The sequence below is a fragment of the Otolemur garnettii genome, unplaced genomic scaffold (assembly GCF_000181295.1).
Source record: "Otolemur garnettii isolate 467f Iridium unplaced genomic scaffold, OtoGar3 scaffold00021, whole genome shotgun sequence".
In the NCBI taxonomy this organism is placed as follows: Eukaryota; Metazoa; Chordata; class Mammalia; order Primates; family Galagidae; genus Otolemur; species Otolemur garnettii.
The window spans coordinates 20,413,082-20,438,112 of record NW_003852416.1 but is presented as its reverse complement, the minus strand read 5'-3'; the positions used below and the strand labels follow the sequence as shown (position 1 = coordinate 20,438,112).

Sequence of the window (25,031 nt, the reverse complement as noted above, 5' to 3'; positions counted from 1 at the left end):
TTTGGCGGGTCCGGGCTGGGGATTCGAACCCACCACCTTAGGTGTACGTGGCTGGCGCCTTAGCCGGTTGAGCTATAGGCGCCGAGCCAGTTCTAAGGGAATTTCTTAGGGAATTTCTAATTTCTTGCTCTTCCCAAGAAAACACTAATACTTTACAGTAATGCCATCTTTATCTGCACTCTAAACAATAGCCAGTGCTCTAGTTCTAAGTTGTCCACTGCCTCTTTAACATTTGGGGGATGCCTTGATGGTGCCTCAGATTCAACATGTCAAAAACCAGATCTCTACTCTTCCCTAAAGATCAGCATCCTGCCCCCCTCTGGTTTCACCTGCTTGATGTCAGAGTGCTCTGGGATTTCTAACAGTTCTATCTGTTGCTCCTGTGCCTGGGTTATGAAGGCATCTTTAATGTCCTCAGTGGTGCAGCAGGCGAGTGGCACGGGAATGACCTAGGGGGAGTGTGGGGGAGAAAAGGAGAAGTTCTTTGTACAATTCCCAGAGATGCTGTATCCACACAATCTCTGAGAAGTAGCAAATCCATCACAGGGGTGGAAAGACACCCCTCAGCAGAGATTCTCCTCAGATCAGACAAGCCTATGTCAGCCTATCCATAAGGACTTAAACTTATGAGATAGCTTGCTGCATGTGGGAGCCATCTCTGATGGAGGAAAGGCAGAAGATCTCTTTGTCATCAAGCCTTTGCCAGCTCCGATATAATATATGTGGCAGAGTTAGGTACACTTGAAAACTTAACAAATGTGCCAGAAAGAAAACCACCACAATTACAAACAAATTATTTATACAAAATCTTAGTTTTTTGAGCCATTAGCCCCATGCAGTCTATCTCCTACCTCTAAGCTTTCACTCATGTTGGGCCTCTAGAAACAAAATACCCACTACCCTCCAAACTGTCTTATCTAGGAAGGCTCACATCTTCCTTAGAACCTTCCTCAACCATCCATTCCTTTTCTAAACAAGGCGCTTATGCTCTGTGCTGTTCACTTATACTAACCACATGCTTCCCTGTGAAATCTCTAGGGTTATCACCACTCTTTAACCTTTTAAATGAACACTGTATTAATATGAAAATCCATATTAAATATTTTAAGTATTGAAGTTAAATATTAAATACTTATTTCTCAACATTAAGGTCCCCACAGTGCCCTTCCAAGTTCCTGTGCACAGACTACCTACCTGTAGCTGGAGGTGATGGCTCTTATAATTTCTCTCAAATAGGACACACCGTTTCCCTCGACTCTTAAAGAACCTTCTCAGTGTAGCCTTATACTTTTCCACCTCTTCCACCACCTCTGCTGAAAGCTCCACCACTGACTGATAGTGTCCGATGGGCAAGATGAGGACATGGTCATTGGATAAGCCTCCTTTGGCCAGAGCAAGGTAGCACTGAAGAAGCAACACAGAGAACTGAGACATCAACACCACATCTGTGATTCTGCAGGGCAAAAAGCCTATACAAAGAATTAGCATAAGAGTACAAAGAAAAGTGCTCAAGAGGCTATCACCAGAAATTCTGACTTTAAAAAAAATCTGATTTCCGAACAAAAGCAACAGTATTCTGAAGTATCTACTGAAGAGTAAGATTAAATGCCACATATTTCTATGTGAGTAGCAAATGAACTAGGAGAAGATGAATTGAGAGACGCACATATCAGGCTTTGGCTTCAAATACATCATAGTTGAAAGAGATCATTAACAACAAACAGTTTGGTCTTCCCGCCTAGGCTCCAAATTTGAAAAGTTTTTCAGTTATTATTGCCTTCAACCATAAAAGATACCACTTCTGATTTCAAAATAACCACTTTTGGCCTCCCTAATAACATTTGGCCCCACTTCCACTCCTCAAATATATTCCTTGGACTAACAAAAAAGGCTGAGATGCATGACTAGATCTAATGCTGCTACAGAATTGAGCTGCTAACTACATTTTATAAAATGAAGCAATCATACAGCCAAATGAGGTGGAAGGAAGGAGCAATCTCAAACTTAGATACATCCAAAGAGGCAGAAAACTACAGTTTCCAACAGTGGATGTCAGCCTTTAATAGCAACTAAAAGTATTTCTATAAAAACCAAAACATGGGGGCGGCACCTGCAGCTCAGTGGGTAGGGTTCTGGCCCCATATACCAAGGGTGGCGGGAACCCGGTCCAGGCCAAACTACAACAAAAAAATAGCTGGGTGCTGTGGTGGGCACCTGTAGTCCCAGCTACAGGAGGCTGAGGCAAGAGAATCGCCTAAGCCCAGGAGTTGGAGGTTGCTGTGAGCTGTGCGACACCATGACACTCTACTGAGGGTGATAAAGTGAGGCTCTGTCTCTACAAAAAAAAAAAAAAAAGAAAAAATAACCCCAAAACATACAGGACTGTTCTACCACTCAGATATTCTTTGAAAGAGAAGATACTAAGAGTGAGCACAAAAGAGCCCAATGAATATCAATGCAAGCAAGCATGGGTACTTTAGGAAAAAAATCCAAGCTATATTCTTAGTATGGTGGGATCAAAGTTAAAGCTGAAGGAAGGAAGGAGTCATTTATTTTTCATCTACAATGGGAAAGGCCAACAGGATGGCAGAATACATATTAGAAACAAACTAAAGTATGTCATTCTTGATTTATTTGGCAGAGAGGACTGCACACATCGACAAGGTTAATTTTCTAGATCACTAATATTCAAGAAATCTCACAGGCACTAAAATATTTTTCAGATTTTTACTATAACCATTTTTAATTTTGTTTTAAAAAGTTACTCTAGAAGCCTGAGTCTTCTAGCCTTTTCTTTATGTCAGAATGTCGCTGTCACAAACATAGCTTTTATATTGTGATGTCCATTTTTTGGCTATTGACATCTAGACTAAATAGCTCCCCCACATCCAATGCAATACTTCAAGTTTTTGAGAAAAGTTTCACACTTGCCCAGTCTCCGCTATTTCAAACTTTCACCCATTCTTCTTCTCCTCTTTTTTTCCCTTTGAGACAGAGTCTCACTTTGTTGTCCTCGGTAGAGTGCTGTGGCGTTACAGCTCACAGCAACCTCAAACTCTTGGGCTTAAGTGCTTCTCTTGCTTCAGCCTCCCAAGTAGCTGGGACTATAGGCAACTACCACAATGCCCACTATTTCTTTTTTTTTTTGAAATGGGGTCTTGCTCTTGCTCAAGTTGGTCTTGAATTCATGAGCTCAGGCAATCCGCCCACCTTGGCCTCCCAAGTGCTGGGGGGATCACAGGTATGAGCCACAGCACCCAGACACCATTCGTCTGTTCTATACTTGAAACCTAACAATGTATAAATAGGTCCTGAATGAACGTTTCTCCCATCAGCAAAATGCATGGATTTTGCTATAGTTATTTTAGACTCCTAGGAGTCTTCTCTCCTTTCTACCAATTTGAGGAGATGGGCTATAAGCGTAGTTCTATGTACACACATAGAGGAAAGCACAGCAAAGGCAGAAAAGCCGGGGGAGGGGGAAAGTAATAAAAAGCAATTTTTTTTTTTTTTTGGTGCTGATACAGTATCTTTTTAATTAAAACTGAGACAATGCTTTATACCTCTGGAGGTTTCCTTTTAAGCTGCATGCTTATATTATCTATTTAAATAATAGTTTTAAAATATATACCTAGGGAAAAGCCATAAAACTGCACCAACTGGATCCTAGATCCTCTTTCCCCAAGGCAGCCCATCCTTGGTATTTTTGTTTGTTTGTTTGTTTTGAGACAGAGTCTTACAATGTCGCCCTTGGTAGAGTGTTGTGGCGTCATAGCTTATAGCAACCTTAAACTCTTGGGCTTAAGCAATTCTCTTGCCTCAGTCTCCCAAGTAGCTGGAATACAGGTGCCTGCCACAACACCCAGCTATTTTTTTGTTGTAGTTGTCAGTGTTGTTTAGCTGGTCCAGGCTGGGTTCAAACCCATCAGCCCTGGTGGATGTGGCCGGCGCCCTAACCACCGTTGCTACAGTTACTGAGCCACATTCTTGGTTCTTATAAAAGGCAATTTTTAAACAATGGTGGCAAAGAGGGGATCCTAACCCTTCCCCAGATACCCAAGAGTCATTACAAGTTCCCAAGCAGTTTCTAACAGATAAAGGACAGTGTAGGCTATAGACCAAAAATGCTCATGTGGGTTTCTACTTGGGGTATTGAGCTGAGCCACAAATAAGACCTTTTGGCCCTCCAGCTTCAGGCCTAGATGAGAAGAAAACAGGTTTCCTCAACCATCCACTAGGCCATATCCTGAGTTAGATACCATGGATAATAGAAAGATGAATGGAAAGGAAAGGACATTACTTGCTGAGGCCTAGAGCAGCACCAAGCTACATCACTCACTCCAAATCTCTTTTCTCCTGCATGGGATTTTGCACATACTGAGGCTTCTCAAACAGAAAGCAATCCAAAGCCTGCCTTACTGTAAAAATTGTATAGGAAAGAAAAATGACACTAAATAATCCAAAGAGGAAAACCAGTCCAAAAGAGATAACCCAAAAAGGGTATTCCCGTAAAAGCAAAAGCTTTCCAAGTTTGCTTTTCTTCTGCTGAAGAGTTCATCCACAGGCTCCATGGATCAATTATGTCCCAGACCATGGCCCCCATTAGTGCTCTCCTAAGATAGGCGTGTGCCAATAATTAAAATATAAAAAATAAAGGCGGCCAGGCTGATGCCTCATGCCTACAATCTTAGCACTCTGGGAGGCCAAAGTAGGTGGATTACTTGAGCTTGGGAGTTCAGGACCAGCCTGAGCAAGAACAAGACCCCATCTCTACTAAAAATAGAAAAATTAGCTGGGTGCTGTGGTAGGCGCCTACAGTCTCAGCTACTTGGGAGGCAAGAGGAGCTCTTGAGCCTGAGAGTTGGAAGTTGCTATGAGCTATGGCACAATACTCTACCCAGAGAGATAGTGAAACTCCAAAAAAAGAAAAGACTGGAACTCTTCAGTTTGAAAGAACACAAGCAGAAGTATAACTCCTTAAAGTGGCTTAAAGTAAAGAAACTGAGACTCTGGTCAGTCTATAGGAGGCCACAAAAAATAGTCCTCCGGCAGGCACAGTGGTTCACACCCGTAATTCCAACACTTTGAGAGGCTGAGGCAGGGGGATTGCTTGAAGCCAGGAGTTCTACATCAAACATAAGTAAGATGTCATCTCTACAAAATAAGGTAAAAACAAAATCAGCTTGTGTTGTGATGCATGCCTGTACTCCTAGCTATTTATGAGACTGAGGTGAGAAGATGGCTTGAGCCCAGAAATTTGAGGCTGTAGTGAGCCACTGCACTCCCCAAGCTAATGGGGCCCTTAGCTTGTTAGGGTAAGAAAAAGAAATAAAAAAATTAGAATGAATTAGCGAAAAATGGATGAGAACATCTGCCTGCAGAAGCGTTATACGCTAAGAAATTGTCTTGTCTTGTGTTGGTATAAAAGAGTAACAAAGACTGGGCTCGGTGCCTGTAGCTCAAGTGGCTAAGGCACCAGCCACATATACCAGAGGTGGCAGGTTCAGATCCGGCCCCAGCCTGCCAAACAACAATGACAACTACAGCCAAAAAATAGCCAGTGGTTGTGGTAGGTGCCTGTAGTCCCAGCTACTTGGGAGGCTAAGGCAAGAGAATCGCTTAAGCCCAGGAGTTGGAGGTTGCGGTCAGCTGTGGTGCCACAGCACTCTACCCAGGGTGACAGCTTGAGGCTCTGTCTCAAAAAAAAAAAAAAGATTAACATAGACTGGGTAATTTATTAATGAACAGAAATTTATTTGGCTCATGGTTCAGGAGTCTAGGAAGTCCAAGGATACAGCATGGGCATCTGGTGATGGCTTTTGCACTACATCATCCCCTGATGAAGGGCAAGAGGAGTGAGAGCAAAGGCGAAAGAGGAGGCCAAACTTACTTAATTTATTACCAAGCCTATCTCGAGATAGCCAACCCACTCGATAACTGTGATAACACTAACCTATCCTAATCACTTCTTATTAGGCCCTATCACCCAATACTGTGGCATTGGGGGTTAAGTTTCCAACACATGAACTTTTGGGGACACATTCAAACCATAGGAAAACCAGTTTGTAAATATTTCCCTCAGAAGCCTTGGAAAATATCTGATTCTAGTCACGGGAAACTAGAGTGCTGAAAACTAAGCTTTCTTCATTCTAAATGAATGAAAAAGGACAATGGTCTATAGGGAATCCAGAGAAGGGCCAAAGAATATTACTTAATGTCAAACTGAGCACTACCCAAGCAAAAGTATGTGGGGAAAATGTGAAATAGAATGACTTTCCTGAAAGACATACAGTTCAGCAGGGCTTCCCACTGCCTGAATAACATCATACTCAGTCAAGACCCTCCAGTTCTCATAGTCTGATTCAGCACATATGGAGTAACCCTACAATCATTATCTTGAGTTCTCAGATACTCACAACTAGGAATGTGGATGTGGGTATTCCTGTCATTATGAAGTTATATCCTCTATTGCTAGGCAAAACTGAGAATTTACCAAAGACTTTAATCTTTGACGTGACTAGTAAGAATCAGTTCCCAGCGTTACACAATTCTAGATAAAAACTAATAAGCTCAAGCTTCTAAATTTGAAGCTATAAAGGGAGTATCAACATTTTTAACCTATATGGGCACTTAGCAACATAAGATTGCCTTCTCAGGATGAAGAAAATCTCTATTTTAAATAGTAATTATTGGGCAGCACCTGTGGCTCAGTGAGTAGGGCTCTGGCCCCATATACTGAGGGTGACGGGTTCAAACCTAACCCCAGCCAAACTGCAACAACAACAACAAAAATAGCTGGGTATTGTGGTGGGCACCTGTAGTCTCAGCTACTTGGGAAGCTGATGCAAGAGAATCGCCAAAGCCCAAGAGCTGTGGGTTGCTGTGAGCTGTGACGCCACAGCACTCTACCAAGGGTGACAAAATGAAACTCTTGTCTCTAAAGAAAAAAAAAAATAATAATAAAAAATAGTAATTATCAAAAGCAACTCATCAGTCTTAAGTAGCATGGATTAAAAATACAGACAGCGGGCTCGGCGCCTATAGCTCAACCGGCTAAGGCGCCAGCCACGTACACCTAAGGTGGCGGGTTCGAATCGCCAGCCCGGACCCGCCAAACAACAATGACGGCTGCAACCAAAAAATAGCCGGGCGTTGTGGCGGGCGCCTGTGGTCCCAGCTACTTGGGAGGCGGAGGCAGGAGACTCGCTTGAGCCCAGGAGTTGGAGGTTGCTGTGAGCTGTAATGCCACGGCACGCTACCCAGGGGGAGAGCTTGAGGCTCTGTCTCAAAAAAAAAAAAAAAAAATACAGACAGCGCAAGCAGTATATAAAAGCATCACCTGAGCAGAACCATACCTTTTGTAAGAGAGGAAGAAAAAGAGGGAGCTACCTTGTGACACTGGCTATTGCTTTAATCAAAAAGACAGACAATAACAAACACTAATGAGAATATATAAAAACCAAAACCCTCATACATTGCTGATGGAAATATAAGATGGCATAGCCAACCTGAAAAACAGTTTAGCAGTTTCTTAAGAAGTTAAAACATAAATTTACCACATGACCTAGCAATTCCATTCCTAGGTGTCTATCCTAAAGAAATGAAAACATATGTCCATATAAAAACTTGCATGCAATTCATAGCAGCATTATTTCTAACAGCCATAAAGTGGAAACAACCCAAATGCTCATCAGCTCATGAATGGATACAGACAACATGTGGGATAGCCACAATGAAATACTATACAGTAATAAAAAAGAATGTAAGAATGAAATAAATGCCACAACATGGATAAATACTATGCTATTCTGGGAGGCCAGAGGTAGGAGGATCCCTTGAACTTAGGAGTTCAAAACAAGCCTGAGAAAGTGTGAGACCCTGCCTCTACTAAAACTTGAAAAATTAGTCAGGCATTGTGGTGGGTGCCTAAGTCCCAGCTACTCAGGAGGGTTAGGCAGGAGGAACATTTGAACATAGAGGAGTTTGAGGTGAGCTAGGCTGATGTCATGGTACTCTAGCCTAGGACAACAGAGTGAGACTCTGTCTTTAAAAAAAAAAAAAAAAAGAATACTATGCTAAGTAAAAGAAGGCAAACACAAAAGACCACATGTTGTTATGACTTTATCTATAAGAAATGTCCAGGAAAGACAAACCTTCGAAACTTATGGAAAAATTAAGCAGACTGACTAGCTGCTGCCTAGAGCTGAGGATAGGAACAGGGATTAACTGAAAATGGGCATAAGGGATCTTACTAGAGTGGTAGAAATGTTTGAAACTATATTATATGATGGTTGCACAACTCAGCTTACTAACAATCACTGAATCAAACACTTAAAATTGGTAAATGTTATGTGTAAATTATTCCTCAATAAAGTTAATAAAAACCAAATGGGCATCTCTTTCTCTGTAAAAGGTCCATAGATATAACTCACATGTGTCCCAACATTGACCACCAAATGCTTTTCCACTTCAGGGCTGGCAAGGCAAAACCAACATGGTCCCGGAGGCTGAGCTTTATGCAGAAGAAAGCCAAGTGTTACTATGGTCCAAGCACTACTGCAGCATATAATCACCCTACTGCAGAATATAACTCAGCCTTTTTTGATCTTTATATCTCATAAAGACTTGTTCAGTAGTGCCATGTTGTGCTCCTAACTCTGACCTTTATCACCATGTTCAATAATAACCTCCATTAGAAAACTTCTCAATTTGTAACCAATCCACAAGTAGATGACCCACAAATGGATAATCACATAATGACTGAAGGAGCACATAACTGTCAATACACTATAATAAAGAACATTTACTTAAAAGGATGTCAGGAGTCCCAATTCTAGTCCTAGCTATGCCATTATGACCCTGGAAAATAGTCTATTCTCTCAAGGTCAGCTTCTTCTTAGAAAGAAGGGGGTGGAGAAAGAATCTCAATGAAACAGCCTTAAAGACCTTCTTCTCATTTGATTATTATTTTATGAACCTACATTCGTTTTATATGCTCTTTTTCTCAACATGTTTTACAGACACAAAGGAAAGGTTGTTTTTCTTTCTTTCTTATAGGAAGAGCCTCAGACAGTCTCAAAGTCAGGCTATGTTTATATTACTTTGATTTACTATTGGTCCTAATGACTCATCACATAATTCTCCCCTGCCAGCAGAGATTCTCTTAGCAATGCTGCTTTCCAAACAAGTATCTTGTCTAAAACCAAGATACTCCATGGAATACTATGCAGCCATAAAGAAAGATGGAGACTTGGCTCGGCTCCTATAGCTCAACCGGCTAAGGCGCCAGCCACGTACACCTAAGGTGGCGGGTTCGAATCCCCAGCCTGGACCCGCCAAACAACAATGACGGCTGCAACCAAAAAAAATAGCCAGGCGTTGTGGTGGGGCGCCTGTGGTCCCAGCTACCTGGGAGGCTGAGGCAGGAGACTCGCTTGAGCCCAGGAGTTGGAGGTTGCTGTGAGCTGTAATGCCATGGCACTCTACCCAGGGGGACAGCTTGAGGCTCTGTCTCAAAAAAAAAAAAAAAAAAAAAAAGAAAGATGGAGACTTTACGTCCTTCATGTTCACATGGATGGAGCTGGAAAATGTTCTTCTTAGCAAAGTATCACAGGAATGGAAGAAAAAGTATCCAATGTACACACACCTATTATGAAATTAATTTAAACCTTTTTATATGAAAGCTATAACCTAATAACAACCTAAGGATGGCAGGGGAGGGAGGGGGGAGAGGGTGGAGGGAGAGGGATTCGAGGGTTCACTTCTGTGGTTCATCTTACAAGGGTACAAGTGAATCTTTTTATGAGTAGAATATGAATGTTTTAACACAATAACTAAGAAAGTTACATGAAGGCTATGTACCCCCAAAGTGCATCAATGTACACAGTTACCATTCAATAAAAAAAAAAACCAAGATACTTACGAGGTTTGCGAGGCTGCTTTGGGTGCGGAGATTTGCTGTCTCTGCCTGTGGATGGACGCTTCCTTCCTTGCTTTTCATTTAAGTCAAAGAAAAACTGACAGGCTGATTCTTCCTAGAATGGCCAAAGGCAGAAGAGTAAATATTACTCACCTCACCTTTAGACAAGTAGTCAACCATTCACATACAAGAGAACATTGCTGCCACATCACTTCTTTCTGCCTATTCTAGGGAAGCAAAATGTCTTCCCAATTCTGATGCCTAGACTCTCAGTCATACAAATCAACACTTACCCAAGCTACCACCAAATTCATCTCTTTGGAAAAGCAAGTTAAAATGCAAGTTATAGACCAATTCTTGCCTAAAATAGAATAAAATTAGCTCACCTAAATTGCTTTTCCTTTTTCTGTCAATAGGGACATGCTGTAGTCCCACAATTTTACAGGTCAAATTAGTCTGATTCAGCTTTAAAGAAATGAGAAGGCTGCTCAGAAGAGAAACGCCTGAGAAAACAGCCCAAGCATATTAGTAAGAGAATTTGACATTCTTTCCTTTAGTGGAGAAAAAAATTAATTTCAGAAAAGTCTGCTATTAAGAAAATTTCTTCAGAGTGATTCTTATTCACCTGCTAGCAATTATTAACAAAATCATAAATTACATGGCTATGTCAGCTAGATACTTGCCTGGGAGGCTATTTGGCAAATGAAAGACTTAACATACCAAAGTGTAACCTTAACATGTGAATCAAGTTTATAGGAAGAAAGATTTAACATTTGAAACTGTTAACTGCCAACTACAATAAAAAACACTGAACTTAGTTAAAATCTACTAAGACTTTCTAAACATCACGATGATAAAGGAAAAAGAGGAACGGAAAAAAGATTTAGATTATAAGGACTAAACTTGCCTTTGCATTAAATTAACCAGAAAAGCACATCTGTAATGGGGAATCCTGCCCAGAAAATACCACCTCTCAATCAAAACATACCTCAAGAGCAGGAATTTGCTTTCCTACAGATGCTTCTTGCCCAGATCTTCTGTAAGGATTTTCAGTGACATCTGGAGGCTGTTTTACCAGTTCTGCTACATCCATTAGTTTCATGGGAACAATACTGAAGGCATAAAGATACTTTTGGAAAAAGAACATAACAACATTAGGGGAAATACTGTTTAACCAAATGTAATCAACCTATTTTACTGTGAAAATTTCACAGAAAGCATCTGAAACTCAACTAGGGTGGGGAACCTGCAGCCTTGGAGCTACATATTACATATGGTCTTCTGGATCCTTTTGACTAAATCCAAATTTTACAGAACAAATTCTTTAATGAAGAATTTACCGGCTCGGTGCCTGTGGCTCAGGCAGCTAGGACGCCAGCCACATACACCTAAGGTGGAGGGTTCGAAGCCAGCCCGGACCTGCCAAACAACAATGATGGCTGCAACCAAAAAATGGCCAGGCATTGTGGCGGGCGCCTGTAGTCCCAGCAACTTGGGAGGCAGAGGCAGGAGACTCGCTTGAGCCCAGGAGTTGGAGGTTGCTGTGAGCAGTGAAGCCATGGCACTCTACCCAGGGTGACAGCTTGAGACTCTGTCTCAAAAAAAAAAAAAAAGAATTTACCTAAGCTCTCCCTGGCTGCAGGAAATAGTGATACCTGGGAAACAGCATAAGTGATGAAAGACATTACTAATAAAGGGATTTGTTGTGTGAAATTTAGATTCAGATGAGGGGCTGCACTAGGAGATATGGAGCGCCACATGTGGCCTTGAGGCTGCACTGTCAATTCAGTGGCCTATGCATGAACTACCAAAAGGACTGATAAAGTAATGAAAATTCTGCTATACATGCTGAAAAATTTTTCTGGAGACTAGTAGCAAAGAAGTAAATATTCATATAAATATCTAGAATCTTGAACTAATGGCACAGAGATTGCAAACTTTAGATAAGATGTAAATAGATGGCTAATCTACATATCCTCAGGGAACTACAATCGAGTTACAATGATAAGTCATCTACCAGCTATAAGATTGGCAAGAACTTTAATAAAAATTTGACACTACCTAGTGAGAATGTGGAAAGAAAAAAAAGCCATACACTTCTGGGAAACTAGAACAAAACTTCGAGATGAATTTAATAATCCTTCCCAAATTTAAAATTGTGCACGCCCTTTGACTGAAGTATGAGTTCCTTAGAGTTGAGGCCAGTATGTCCCTGAGAGCAAAGCAACAGACTGGAAATACTCTAAGTGCTATTCAGTTTGAAAGGGCAATTAAAAAAATTACAAATCTAAACTTGCTAAGAAACAATTGGACTTAAAAGCTTAGAACATTATGGAAAAAACAAAATATGCATTTGCCTATCTTTTGTATGCACATTATCTATGGTATGTTACAGTGGAATAATCTTCAGATTATTTATCTGCTTATTTTCCCACTTGGCTGACTGTTCTAACTGTTTAGCTATCTCAATCCACAATAGGCTGTTTTTAGCGCTGGGAAATCAAAATGCTCTCCAGGAAACAAGAAAAACCATCTATTTTCCTGGTATATTCTCTTTCATTACCTGGGCTGTTTCCCAATACAAAGATAGATTCCAGTTATCACTAGCACATGTATTTCCCACAGCCAAGGAGGGCTTAGGTAAATTCTTGGGAGAATTTTATTATTACAGCTAAATGAAGTTGCTATAAGAAACACAGAGTACTGTCTGAGGGCAAACTCACAAATACCCAAAGAGGTAACCACAGGGATGTGGGATGAAAGGAACATTGTTCATTTGATATTTTGTCTTTATTTTACTGGGCCTATTTTCCCAAACTCTACTCTTAAATCTCTTAGAAAGCACCTAAGGAAACCCTACCTTTCACTACCATATTTTTATAAGGAAGCACTAAAGCTGCTGGGACTTGCAATTGGGGAGAAGAGAGATTTGAATGTTAAATTGGGCAAAAGAAACATTATCAACCAGACAATGAACATTAACGTACTCAATTTTTACCTTTTTCTTTTCTGAATTTCCAACATTTGCCAGAGCTATGAACCGAGTGGCATGCTGTGCATTTTCCTGTAGGACAATGTGGTTTCTGGAACATATTTAAGAGATAACAAGTTAGCAACACTTTTGATTTGCAATTATGAAATATGTAGAGTCCATGTGTGTCAGGATCTGCTTCTGACACCACTTGTCAGGGCACGGTACTGGCCAGGTCTTGCACCCGGCTTAGGTAGGTTCTGGATGTGAACCGCTAAGCTAACTTGCTCAGGAACAGTTTCTCTTAGGTGCTTGAGAGCTATCTACTTTAGCTGGAGAGAGAGAGAGAGTCTTAGAGAGAGTAAAGCAGTCTTCTTAGAACAGATAGATTTTAGTCCTTAGCAGAGCTTGGTAATCTTTAACAGAGAGACACCATGCTGGCATTCTGCAGGCAGAAGAGGAGACAGAGTCAGAGTAAGCATGTCCGTGATAGAATGAGCATGCTTTTTGACTGCCTTCTCCTCCAGCCTAATATAAGGCTGATCTTATGCTTCTCAATACCATAGGTGTAGAGACTGCAAATTTACCAATGCTCTCATCTCAGGAGCTCTCTCATGCTAAATCCCTCTCCATGCCCTTTTCACCAGGGTGTTCCATTATAGGTATTTCTTATAACTCTCACTCCTCCTAGCCATAAGCTATATGGGCTGCTACACATGTGGCCATAAAAAGAGCAGAGGTCCTCAGTCCACCACAAGTCACATGATTTCAGGTAAGTTACTATCCATCTGGTAAGGTAACTCTTCTTGTTAGGAAGAGGTGGGATCATGGTTCTAGAAAGCATCAGAACTCGAACTTTTGGTTTTAAAAGAATTGTAAGACACCCACATAGGAGAAAAATTTACTTTAATTTAAGTTCAGGGGAGGGAAAAGAAGAGAGGAGAAGGTAAGGGGGTTTGGGGTGCTGCCACTGAATAGGCACAATGTAGGGGTATATGGCACACCTGTTGAGTGCAGGACATAATTACAAGAGGGACTTTATCTAACAAAGTCAAATATTGTGATTTGGTTGTTTGTATCTTCACATTAACTGAAGTTTTTAAAAAACTGAAAAAATAAAAAGTAGAAGAATTGTAAAATTGGCAAAATGTTGATAACTGCTAAAGCTAGGAGACGGGTACATGAGGGTCATTTTACTATCCTTTTATGTAATAAAAGGCTAAAATGATGGGCAGCGCCTGTGGCTCAAAGGAGTAGGGCGTCAGCCCGATATGCCGGAGGTGTGGAGTTCAAACCCAGCCCTGGTCAAAAACTGCAAAAAAAAAAATGCTTAAAATGATGAAAACTAAAAAAAAAGTAGTCTAAGTGAAGAAAACATGACTAACATAGTATGATTTCATTTTTCTAGAAAAAATATGAAAATATAAGACTGTCTAATACCATAGAAAAATATGGAAAATGTATATACTACATTTTTTTTTTTTTAGTATTTCTATGTTTTAAAACTATTCTGGGTTTGGCGCCTGTAGCACAGTGGTTGCGGTGCCAGCCACATACACTGAGGCTGGTGGGTTTGAACCCGGCCTGGGCTAGCTAAACAACGACAACTGCAACAAAAAATAGCCAGACGCTGTGGCAGGCGTCTGTAGTCCCAGCTACTTGGGAAGCTGAGGCAAGAGAATCATTTGAACGCAGGAGTTTGAGCTTGCTGTGAGCTGTGATGCCATGGCACTATACCAAGGGCAACATAGTAAGACTGTCTCTAAAAAGAAAAAAAAAAATTAAACTAGTCTGCACTGAGCAACTATTATTTGAAATTAAAAGGAAAAAAGTTTTGATAGTATATATGTATACTATTCTTAGTGAGTTGACCCTCAATGAATATAGACAGCAGTCTTCAGAGTCCTTTATTTTCCTCATGCTATAGAAGTTTCCTGAATTTTATTTTTTAAAAGTATTATACAGCTGGGCATGGTGACACACACCTGTAGTTCCAGCTACTTTGGAGGGTATGGTGGGAAGATCACGTGAGCCCAGGAGTTTTGTAGTGTGCTATGCAGACTGGGTGTCTACACTAAGTTCAGCATCAATATGGTGACCTCCTGGGAAAGCACAGGACCAACAGGTTGCTTGTTGGAGGAGTGAACCAGCCCAGGTCAGAAATGGAGCAGACCAAAGCTTCCATGCAGATCAGGAGTGGGATCGCATCTGTGAACAGCCACTATACTCTGGCCTGGGCAACACTGCAAGACCCATCTCAAAAACAAAAAAGAAAGAAAAAAGAAATCTAGTACATGGGTGGTGCCTGTGGCTCACTGGGTAGGGTGCTGGCCCCATATACAGAGGGTGGTGGGTTCGAACCCGGCCCTGGCCAAACTGCAACAAAAACACAGCTGGGCATTGTGACAGGCCCTATAGTCCCAGCTACTCAGGAGGCTGAGGCAAGAGAATTGCCTAAGCCCAGGAGTTGGAAGTTGCTATAAGCTGTGATGCCACAGCACTCTAAGGAGGGTGATAAAGTGAGACACTGTCTCTAAATAAATAAAAAATCTAGTACAATTTTCTATAAATATGTATTTCATAACCACATAATTGAAAGGAAAACATAAAAACATATTCTGTTCTGCTACAAGTTATTTCTTTAATGAACAGAGGCACATTCATACTTGGTAAATAGGGGACCAATGTCAGTATTAGGGGAAAGTCATGCTGGTTCATGTGCAATTTTTGCCAATTTAAAAAAATGATTGCAGTCAGGCATGGTGACTCGCACTATGATCTTAGGACTCTGGGAGGCTAAGGTGGGCAGATCGTTTACACTCAGGAGTTCGAGACCAGCCTGAGCAAGAGTAAGAACTTATTTCTACTAAAAATAGAAAAACTAGGACAGGAGGATCACTTGAGTCCAGGAGTTCAAGGTTGCTATGAACTATGATGACACCGTGACACTCTACCAGGGCAACAAAGTAAGACTCTGTCTCAAGGAAAAAAAAGATTGAAAGAAGTTTCACAATTAAATAGAAGCTTAATAATATATAAAGACATTAAGGAAAACAATAGCTGAATATCTTGCAGAAATAATAATAATCCCTGTCCCCATATCCATGTCATAGTCTCCACAATATGTGAATATACTAGCTTACACAGCAATGGAGGAATTATAGTGTCTGATGGACTTAATCAGCTAATTGGTTGCTAACTGGCTGACCTTAACAGAGGGAAATGATCCTGAATTACCTGAGTAGACCCAGCACAACCACAAGAGTCCATAAAAATGGGAGAGGGCGGGTGGTGCCTGTGGCTCAAAGGAGTAGGGCGTTAGCCCCTATGCCAGAGGTGGCGGGTTCAAACCCAGCCCCAGCCAAAAACTGCAAAAAAATTAGTTAAAAAATGGGAAAGGGCACAGAAAAGAGTCAGAGGGAAAAGTGAATCAGAAGGTCAGAGTTCCAAAAAGGATTCACGCCAGTTGCTGGCTTTAAGGTGGACCAAGAGCACCATGAGCCAAAGAATATAGGTCTGCCTCTATAAGTGAAGTTTATGGTAATTTGTTACAGCAGCAATAGAAAACTGATACTGCAGGGAAACCACAAGTATAGATAAAAATGTTGTGAAGACATTTCCTTCACTTATTTTAAAATAAAAATGACTGATAAAGAATGCTATGCTTGGATAATGTTTTTAATTATCATAAACTCCTCCCCAAGGAGGAAGAAGACTCGTGATACAGGGATGCAAAGCATGACTGACTAATAATTCTAGATGCAAAGGCTAGTGAAGATTCAACTAATGCTAGTATCTATTATGATATTTATCAATTTTGGTTATAGCTCCGGTTAAAAAAATTGTATAGGTTTTTTTTTTTTTTTTTTGAGACAAAGTCTTACTATGTCGTTCTTGGTAGCGTACTATGTTGTCATAGCTCACAGCAACCTCAAACTCTTGGGCTTAAGCGATTCTCTTGCCTCAGCCTCCAGAGTAGCTGGGACTACAGGCGCCCATCACAATGCCTGGCTATTTTTTTGTTGTAGTTGTCATTGTTGTTTAGCAGGCCTGGGCCGGGTTTGAACCCACCAGCCCCAGTGTATGTGGCTAGCACCCTAGCCATTGAGCTACAAGCGGCGAGCTGTTTTTTTGTTATTTTCAACAGCTTGAGACCTAATTCACATATCACAAAATAGACATGTTTTACATATAAAATTCAATAGTTTTGAATATAGTCACAGAGCTATGCAACCACCTTTATCTATGTATCAAGTGATGGATATTTGGGTTGTTTCCACTTTTAAGCTGTAATGAATAATGCTGTTATGATCATTTGTGTACAAGTTTTTTGCGTGAATATATATTTTTATTTCTCTTGGAACAAGAGTGGAATTGCTGGGTCATACGGTAACTCTTACGTTTAACCTTTTGAAAAACTGTCTTCCAAAGTGGCTATACCATGTTACATTCCCACCAGTAACATATGAGGGTTCCAGTTCCTCCACATCCTTGCCAATATTTGTTATTATGTATTTGCCTTCTTGATTATAGCCATCCTAGCGGGTGTGAAGTGGTACATTGTGATGTTGATTTGCTTTACCCTAATGGCTAATGATATGAGCATCTTTTCATGGGCCTATTGGCTGTTTGTATATGTTCTATGAAGAACTGTATATTCAGATCCTTAAAAGTTGTATAGGTTTTGAGTGTCTTGCTCCCATAACCTCTAGTTTTAAAGAATAAGAGATTTCTCTGGAATGCATATAGTGAGATTTAATAGAAAAAACTGTATATTGGCTAGGCGCCTGTAGCTCAGTGAGTAGGGCACCTGCCACATATACCGAGGCTGGCAGGTTCGAGCCTGGCCCAGGCCTGCTAAACAACAATGACAACTGTGACCAGAAAATAGCCAGGTATTGTGGTGGGTGCCTGTAGTCCCACTCAGGAGGGTGAGTCAAGAGAATTGCTTAAGCCCAAAAGTTTGAGGTTACTGTGAGCTGTGACGTCACGGCACTAAAACTGTATTATCTATGATTACATATCAAGCTTATCAAGGGATTATTTTCTTCTTTTTGCTCACTTATAGTTTTTGAGCTGGCAACAACAAGCACATAAACTATATTACTTTTGTGGAAAAAAAAACAGTTATCCTTTTAGGGTAAACTTGGGATAAAGAGATTATCCATATCCTTTATCCCTTTATTACTTATGATACTTCAGAGTCAACTTGATTATACTGAGAACTGAGTCATCAAGACTATACAGTACTAATTTGACCTGATCAAAACAGGACCTAATGTGCTGCAAAGGAGCTAAAAATGCTTAAAAAGAATTGTTACCTCCAACCCTTATATTCCTATCCCTTGTATTTCAAATTAGGGGACAAACTCAGAGAAGGTGAATAACTTGAAAGTCACCCATTTCCGTGTTTGAGTAACCAAACAGAAGTAATATGTCATATGGCTAAAAATGAACAAGGGAAATTTATACAAGAGATCCAAATCAAATTCTTCAAAAAGCTAAAAGGAATGGAATGCTACTTACCGATATGGAAGCCTCTCATAATAGCTCTTTTCCAAAGCAGCAAAATGATATCTTGGTTTCAAGCCAGCAACAAGAGTGGAGATCAAAGAAGAACCACATTTTTTGGTATCCACGTCTCCCTAATAAATAGAAACTCAGTCATCCATTACAACCTAAGAGTAATAAAGAAATGCAAAGAAGTAACAACACACTGAAATGTCTTTGAAATTTATATGTGGACATAAATGTGGGCAGAAAGATTTGCACAGTTCATTTCATATTTATTGCAATCAGAGAATAATCAAATAAATAAGGGCCTGGGCTTGGTGGCTCATGCCTATAATCCTAACACTCTGGGAGGACAAGGTGGGAGGATTGTTTGAGCTTAGGAGTTGAAGACTAGTCTGAGTCATGAATGAGACCCCATCTCTACTAAAAATAGAAAAATTAGCCTGGCAACATGGCGGATGCCTACAGTCCCAGCTACTCAGGGGGCTGAGACAGGAGGAGCACTTGAGCCCAGGACTGTTAAAAATGCAGAAATAAGTACAATTGTTGGTAGACAGAAGTTAAAAAGTACGGTAACTCCTCCATACTAGTTCCCAAAACATGGATTATTAAAACCTTTTTTTGAAAGTGCTCTATCTAGAGCCCACAGACTGCGCTAGTTTACTTTATAGTGCATATGCAATTCTGACAATGTAGAAAATAAAAGTTAGCCCATAGGGCCCCAGGACTCATAGAATATTTGGTATAAAATACTCAAGAACCTTGTTACATAAGCATCTATGCTTTTATTTTGCTTCAATTAAGGAAGTGGCAGTTGTTGTAAGTGGCAATTTGTGAAAAGGCCACAACCACAAACTTCTTACAAAGTTGGTAAATAGCATTGTTTGTCTAAAGTCAGCCTTGTTTTCAGAACCTCCTTAGCTTCCATTAACAACCAATTATATGATCTCTCATCCATAACATTATTTACAAATTTTATTCTGAGAAAGTATTAGCTGGAAATAAAAAAATTACCAAAGTTTATGTTCCACTAAGTAAAGCAGGAACTTCCTTTTGTCTTATTCTTGCCTCCTTCAGGTTTCTGCTGAAGGGTAGGGAATTAGCCTTGAGGTTAGTTGCAGTATTTTAGGGACTAAACTATACTTTTCTCTACCATAAACACCTTGGGTGATTATTTATAAACTTTGATCAAAATTTTTTAGCTCCCCCCAAAATGAACAGGCTTCATTTTCTCATCCTTTCTTATAGAGCATTGTGTGTGTCCTTCACCCTTCCATCATCACTTTAACAGCCCTTCTCTGAGCTTCCCTAACTTTGCTATATCCTTGTGCTACACTGCACTACCCCGTGTTTTCTAGGTGAAGAATAACCATGAAAGAGGAAAAAGAATGTTGACTCTTGGCTCGGCACCTGTAGCTCAAGTGGCTAAGGCACCAGCCACATACACCTAAAGGTGGCAGGTTCAAATCCAGCCCGGGGCCCGCCAAACAGTAATGACGGCTGCAACCAAAAAAATAGCCAGGCATTGTGGCAGGCACCTGTGGTCCCAGCTACTTGGGAGCCTGAGGCAGGAGACTTGCTTGAGCCCAGGAGTTGGAGGTTGCTGTGAGCTGTGATGCCACAGCACTCTACCCAGGGGAACAGCTTGAGGCTCTGTCCCCTCCCCCCAAAAAAGAATGTTGACTCTTTTCCTTTCTTTCTGACTCTTTTTCTATCAACTTTCCTCCTGACAATGGCTGGTATCTTCTTGGCCTTTTTTGGCCAGAGACATGGTGCTGGTAGGCAGGGCATGGTCTACAGGGTCCTGTTCTGGATTATCACTGATAATTCTGAATCCATTCATGTAGATTTGTCCCCAAATGTATTCTTACATTTCTCTTCACTAAAGCTCAGCTGATGCTTTCTGCCCTCACACACCACCTTTTCAAGATCTTCCTTAGGCTTATTTACACCAATGTACTATTTCACTTCCTATGATATCTATCATTCCTGGTGCACATTCTCTTCAAGATTACTTATAAAAATATTAAAATCAAAGGTAATGGTAAGCTCCAATGCATGCTAATTATTAAAGTGTTCCTAGTATAGAAGTACAAAGTTTTCAACACCCTGTTTCCCTTCCTTGGATCTTTGGATCCCTAGCCTCTATCCCATAATGATTTAATTTTAAAAATAGGCTGATAGGCAACAAGTAATAATCTGGAATAGAAGGGGGAAAATACATGTACAACTACAGAGCAGCCACTAGCTGTAACTTTTCACTGAAAATTAGTGAACCCTCAAAACATTAAAAGGAGGGCTGAGAGAGGACACTTGCAGCAGAGAATACAATTTTTCTTTTTTTTTTTTTAGAATACGATTTTAAAAACCATTCACTTATGATTAAGATTTCAACAATCTCATCCATGAATCACACTTTCGAAAGATCAACTTTTGCGTTGGTCCGCTAAGACACCATTTAGAACCCTGAAAAAAATTCATGAAAGATTTCTAGTGAAACACATCAAGAGCTAAAATACTCAAACAGCAAAACAAAAAACAAAAAATCCAGATCAATCCAGTGCAATTTGCTTTTAGATATTCCAACCAAACAAGCACTACTCACAGAAGAATTCCCAAAGTTCCCCACATACTTGGGCCACGGGGACGTGAGCAAAATATCAACACCCTTAAACTGGGGGGTTGAACACAGCATTGTTCTCAGGAAAGACACATCCTTGAGACTAAAACTGTAACCTGGGACTGGCTCATGTAAGGACTCTGTCCCACTGAGGTACACAATCTGTAGCCCCGAGCTTCCAGTGAAGATACCTTTACGACCTAGATTTAAAGAAAAATAAACAAGTTTTAGTCAAAACTGCAGAACAAAATGCCATCAAGATGATGATCAATTTCCCCACGCCATGACTCTCCAGAGTCTCTGCCATTCTGCATGCCTGAGGGAGTATAAGCTCTCCTATAGCCCTCCCTTTCGACTGCCAGTATCAGTGCTGCATGGCTTCAACAGTATTCCTGTTCAGTAAGTTAAGCAGCCCCCTATGTGAAGGCTGCTGGAGCCCATGAGCCAGTCTGACTATTCCAGGTGCCTTACAAATACTACTAAGAAAAGTTGGCAAGCAAAACATCAAGAAAAAGGCTTTCTAAAGAAGACTCTACATGGACTAATAGAAATCCATACACCTGGACAGAGAAAGAGGCAATGAGGAAACAAAAAATAATTGCAGATCTCAAGAAACTACAGTCCCTAAAAGATGTATTCTTCAGGGAAGCAGCAACGTCCAAGAGGCTAGAACAAATGTTTGCAGAAAATCATAGATGCTATTCTTTTCTAGAGTTATCTACCACTTGTGGGCCTTCTTATTGCCTCCAAGATCTTGCTCCAACAAGCCTTACCTCCTTTTTTGTTTATTGACTCTCCTCTAATGCTCAGTCATCCCCATATAAAATGAACACACACTGAAAAATTTCCTCTTCTTTAGTTTCAATTTCTAAAGAGCAGTCCATGCTCTCTGAATGCTTTACCTCTTAATTGTTCCTTAAGCCACTGAAATCTAGTTCTCCTCTCCTAGTGCTCTCCTAATGGTTGCTGATCACCTATAATTGCTAATGGTCTCTTCTCCTGAAACTAGGTTGTCTTCACTTAGATTCTATGAACTTGACAATATCTTTACCTCTCCAGATACTCCTCTAAGAACTTTCACTTCTCTTTGCCTAACCCCTAAATGAAGGAATACCCTCTCTATGGATGTCATCTATCTATCTGCTTCCCTTCTCACTGTATTTCTTCCTTAACAATTTGATCTTCTTCTCAGCTTTATTTTTCATCTTTATGGAACCAACTCCTCAACACCTATACTCTTCAACATTGATACTCTAGAAAGAGCTATCACTTCCAACTATATGTTGGGTAGTCTACAAGCACTTCAAGCACTAAAACTTTTTCACTATCAAGTTCATGCTTCCTTTTTCTACTAGATCCAAAAACTCTATTTTATAGAAATAACACAAGTGCTTTGGCCACTCTTTCCACTCCTGGCATGAAATTCTTATAGTAAAATGGCTGCCAAATATCTGCAGTAGTACTTAATCTAAATCTAAAAACTACACCAAGAACTGCCATGAGTCAAGTCCATGTTTAAGATCTACAATACAATTTCAAAGTGTATATCTCACAACTGTGAGTAAAAATAAAAATTAAACATCCTTCCCTCAATTTTTTGTTTAAAGGAGTCCCACATGATTGAAGCAAGATGAGATTGCTACAACGAGGGCCACAGCCAGATATAAAGACAATGGCCATGATGAACTATGGTAGGGAGGAAAAGAGTATTTACAACAAAGGGAATATGGAAGCTTTCTAAGGAAATTAGACACGAAACAAAGAGGAAATGTTGAACGCAGTGGAGTCATTTTAGGAAAGAAAGAAAAAAAAAGAGTTGAATGATCCAAGAATCAGTAGACTGACAGCAAATAGGGGACAAACAAAAATAAAAGTTGACAGTGCTTTTGAAAATAGCTAGACAATGAAAGAACCACTAAAAGGAGCAAAGAAGGTTGTAGACTATGTAAACAACTGTAAAATGAAATTGAACAGTGAAGTTGGAACCAGAAAAAAGACAAAGGGAATGAATAAACCCAAGGATTAGCAATGAAAACTCAAGTGAGTGAGTTACCAAAACCTTAGAGTGAAAACTACAGCAGTAACTAGTTGGGAGCCTAACAAATAAGTAACTTATGTAAATCTATCAAGGTAGTATGGTAAGGCCACATATATGCACATATATGTTCCTTTATTTGAACATAATTTATATCTTCAGTACTCCATACACTCCATTAGGCAGGAGTTTCTCCTTCTAATTAGCTAAAAAAAAAAAAAAAAAAAAGTATGTGTTGGGTTGTGGGAACACAAGGAGATTGGAGGGAAGTGGAGGAGACACTAAAGGAAAAATGACATTTTCTAAGGGCACAGACATAGACTGTGGGAAACCATCCAACCCCCATTCTCTGACACAGTAATGGCAGAAAGACCCAGCCCAAAATTTCTTGGTGGCTAATTCCTGAGAATGCTATATTATATTCACTACAAACACAAAAAATATCAACTTACCCAGATAAGTAATGTTTTCAGCTAATTCACACCCATCAGCATCTTGAAAATATTTTACTGTTTCCTGGTTATTGGCACCAAGCACATACGTCTGAATAGGCGCTAGTGAGGGAAACAGACATGAAACCATACAGTTAACTAGATGTGCTTTAGAACTTGAGAAAACTTCCCTATTAAACACTCATAACAAAAGTAAAGAGTCTATGTATTTGCATTGCCCCCAAAGCAATCCTAAACGTGGAACATGCTCACCACTAAGGATATACTACACTCAATCTTATAGACTGATTAGTTTGGTGTCTCTAGGTCAACAACATGCAATCTTAAAGAGAATGGTCCAGATATAATGAGAAAACCAGAGCTCTTAAGTGCCTAACAATTACCCTAAACTAGAAAAAAGAAAGAACACATGGTTGTATTTATTTAGTTCCTGCCAACCTAGAAGAGTACTATTTTTCTGGAACTAAACTAAACCAAATTCTAAATGTGAGCATGCAGATTATGTATAGACATCCTTTCCCGCTCAATGCAGAGCTCAAAAGGGAAAGTGTTTAAGAATCAATATGCAAAAAATAACCCAGCAAGAACTGCAGCCCTTGACATTTTGTTAAAAATCATGTTAAATAAAATAATTTCTATACCTTTCTTGACGCCAGTCTTATACTCCTCCCATTCAGAATCTGAAGTGGAGCCAAAGAAATTTCCTACACACAACAGCAGCTAAAATGAGTTTTTAAAACAGACACATGAGATTTTGTAATATCAAATAGTAACATCAACTAATTATCCTACTTAATGATAAGATTTTTATTTTTTTCCCTCTATAAGTACAAAAGGAAACAGATTTTTCTTTCTTTCTTTTTTTTTTTTTTTTGAGACAGAGTCTCACTTTGTGACCATTGGTAGAGGACTGTGGTGTCATAGCTCACAGTAACCTCAAACTCTTGAGCTCAAATGATCCTCTTGCCTCAGCCTCCCAAGCAGTCGGGACCACAAGTGCCTGCCACAATGCGTGGCTATTTTTAGACATGGGGTCTTGCTCTTACTCAAGCTGATCTCAAACTCCTGAGCTCAGGCAATCCACCTGCCTTGGCTCCCAGAGTGCTAGGATTATAGGTGTGAGCCACTTCACCTGGCCCAGATTTTAATTTTTTTTTTTTTTTTGAGATAAAGTCTCAAGCTGTTGCCCTGGGTAGAGTGCCGTGGCATCATAGCTCACAGCAAACTCCAACTCAGGCTCAAGCAATCCTCTTGCCTCAGTTTTTCTATTTTTTTTTAGTAAAGACGGAGTCTCTTCAGGCTGGTCTCGAACTCATGGGCTCAAGCAATCCACCTGCCTCGGCCTCCTAGAGTGCTAGAGTGTAAGTCACCATGCCCAGCCCCAGATTTTAATTCTTCATCAATTTGGAGATTTCAAGACACAAATTCTTTAGTAAAATTATAATAGTTACTGATTATATGGATTATTTTTTTTTTTTTTGAGACAGAGCCTCAAGCTATCCCCCTGGGTAGAGTGCCAT

General features: G+C 40.2%; 1 protein-coding gene and 1 non-coding gene across 2 annotated transcripts in view; both read right to left on the bottom strand.

Annotated features, from left to right (window-relative positions):
• The window catches only part of CWF19L1 (CWF19 like 1, cell cycle control (S. pombe)), a 35,264-nt gene that overhangs the window by 4,438 nt on the left and 5,795 nt on the right, over positions 1-25,031 (bottom strand). The window contains exons 3-12 of the mRNA XM_012803545.2: positions 24,153-24,231; positions 23,512-23,613; positions 21,010-21,224; positions 18,417-18,535; positions 12,918-13,002; positions 10,908-11,048; positions 9,923-10,034; positions 8,433-8,512; positions 1,195-1,404; positions 330-449 (exon numbers count right to left, since the gene is read on the bottom strand). Coding sequence (XP_012658999.1) covers positions 330-449; positions 1,195-1,404; positions 8,433-8,512; positions 9,923-10,034; positions 10,908-11,048; positions 12,918-13,002; positions 18,417-18,535; positions 21,010-21,224; positions 23,512-23,613; positions 24,153-24,231 — 1,263 coding nt within the window. The remainder of the gene's footprint in view (positions 1-329; positions 450-1,194; positions 1,405-8,432; positions 8,513-9,922; positions 10,035-10,907; positions 11,049-12,917; positions 13,003-18,416; positions 18,536-21,009; positions 21,225-23,511; positions 23,614-24,152; positions 24,232-25,031) is intronic.
• On the bottom strand, positions 642-784 carry LOC111724340. Its single transcript, XR_002772654.1, has one exon. It is a non-coding gene; the product is annotated as a small nucleolar RNA SNORA12 (small nucleolar RNA).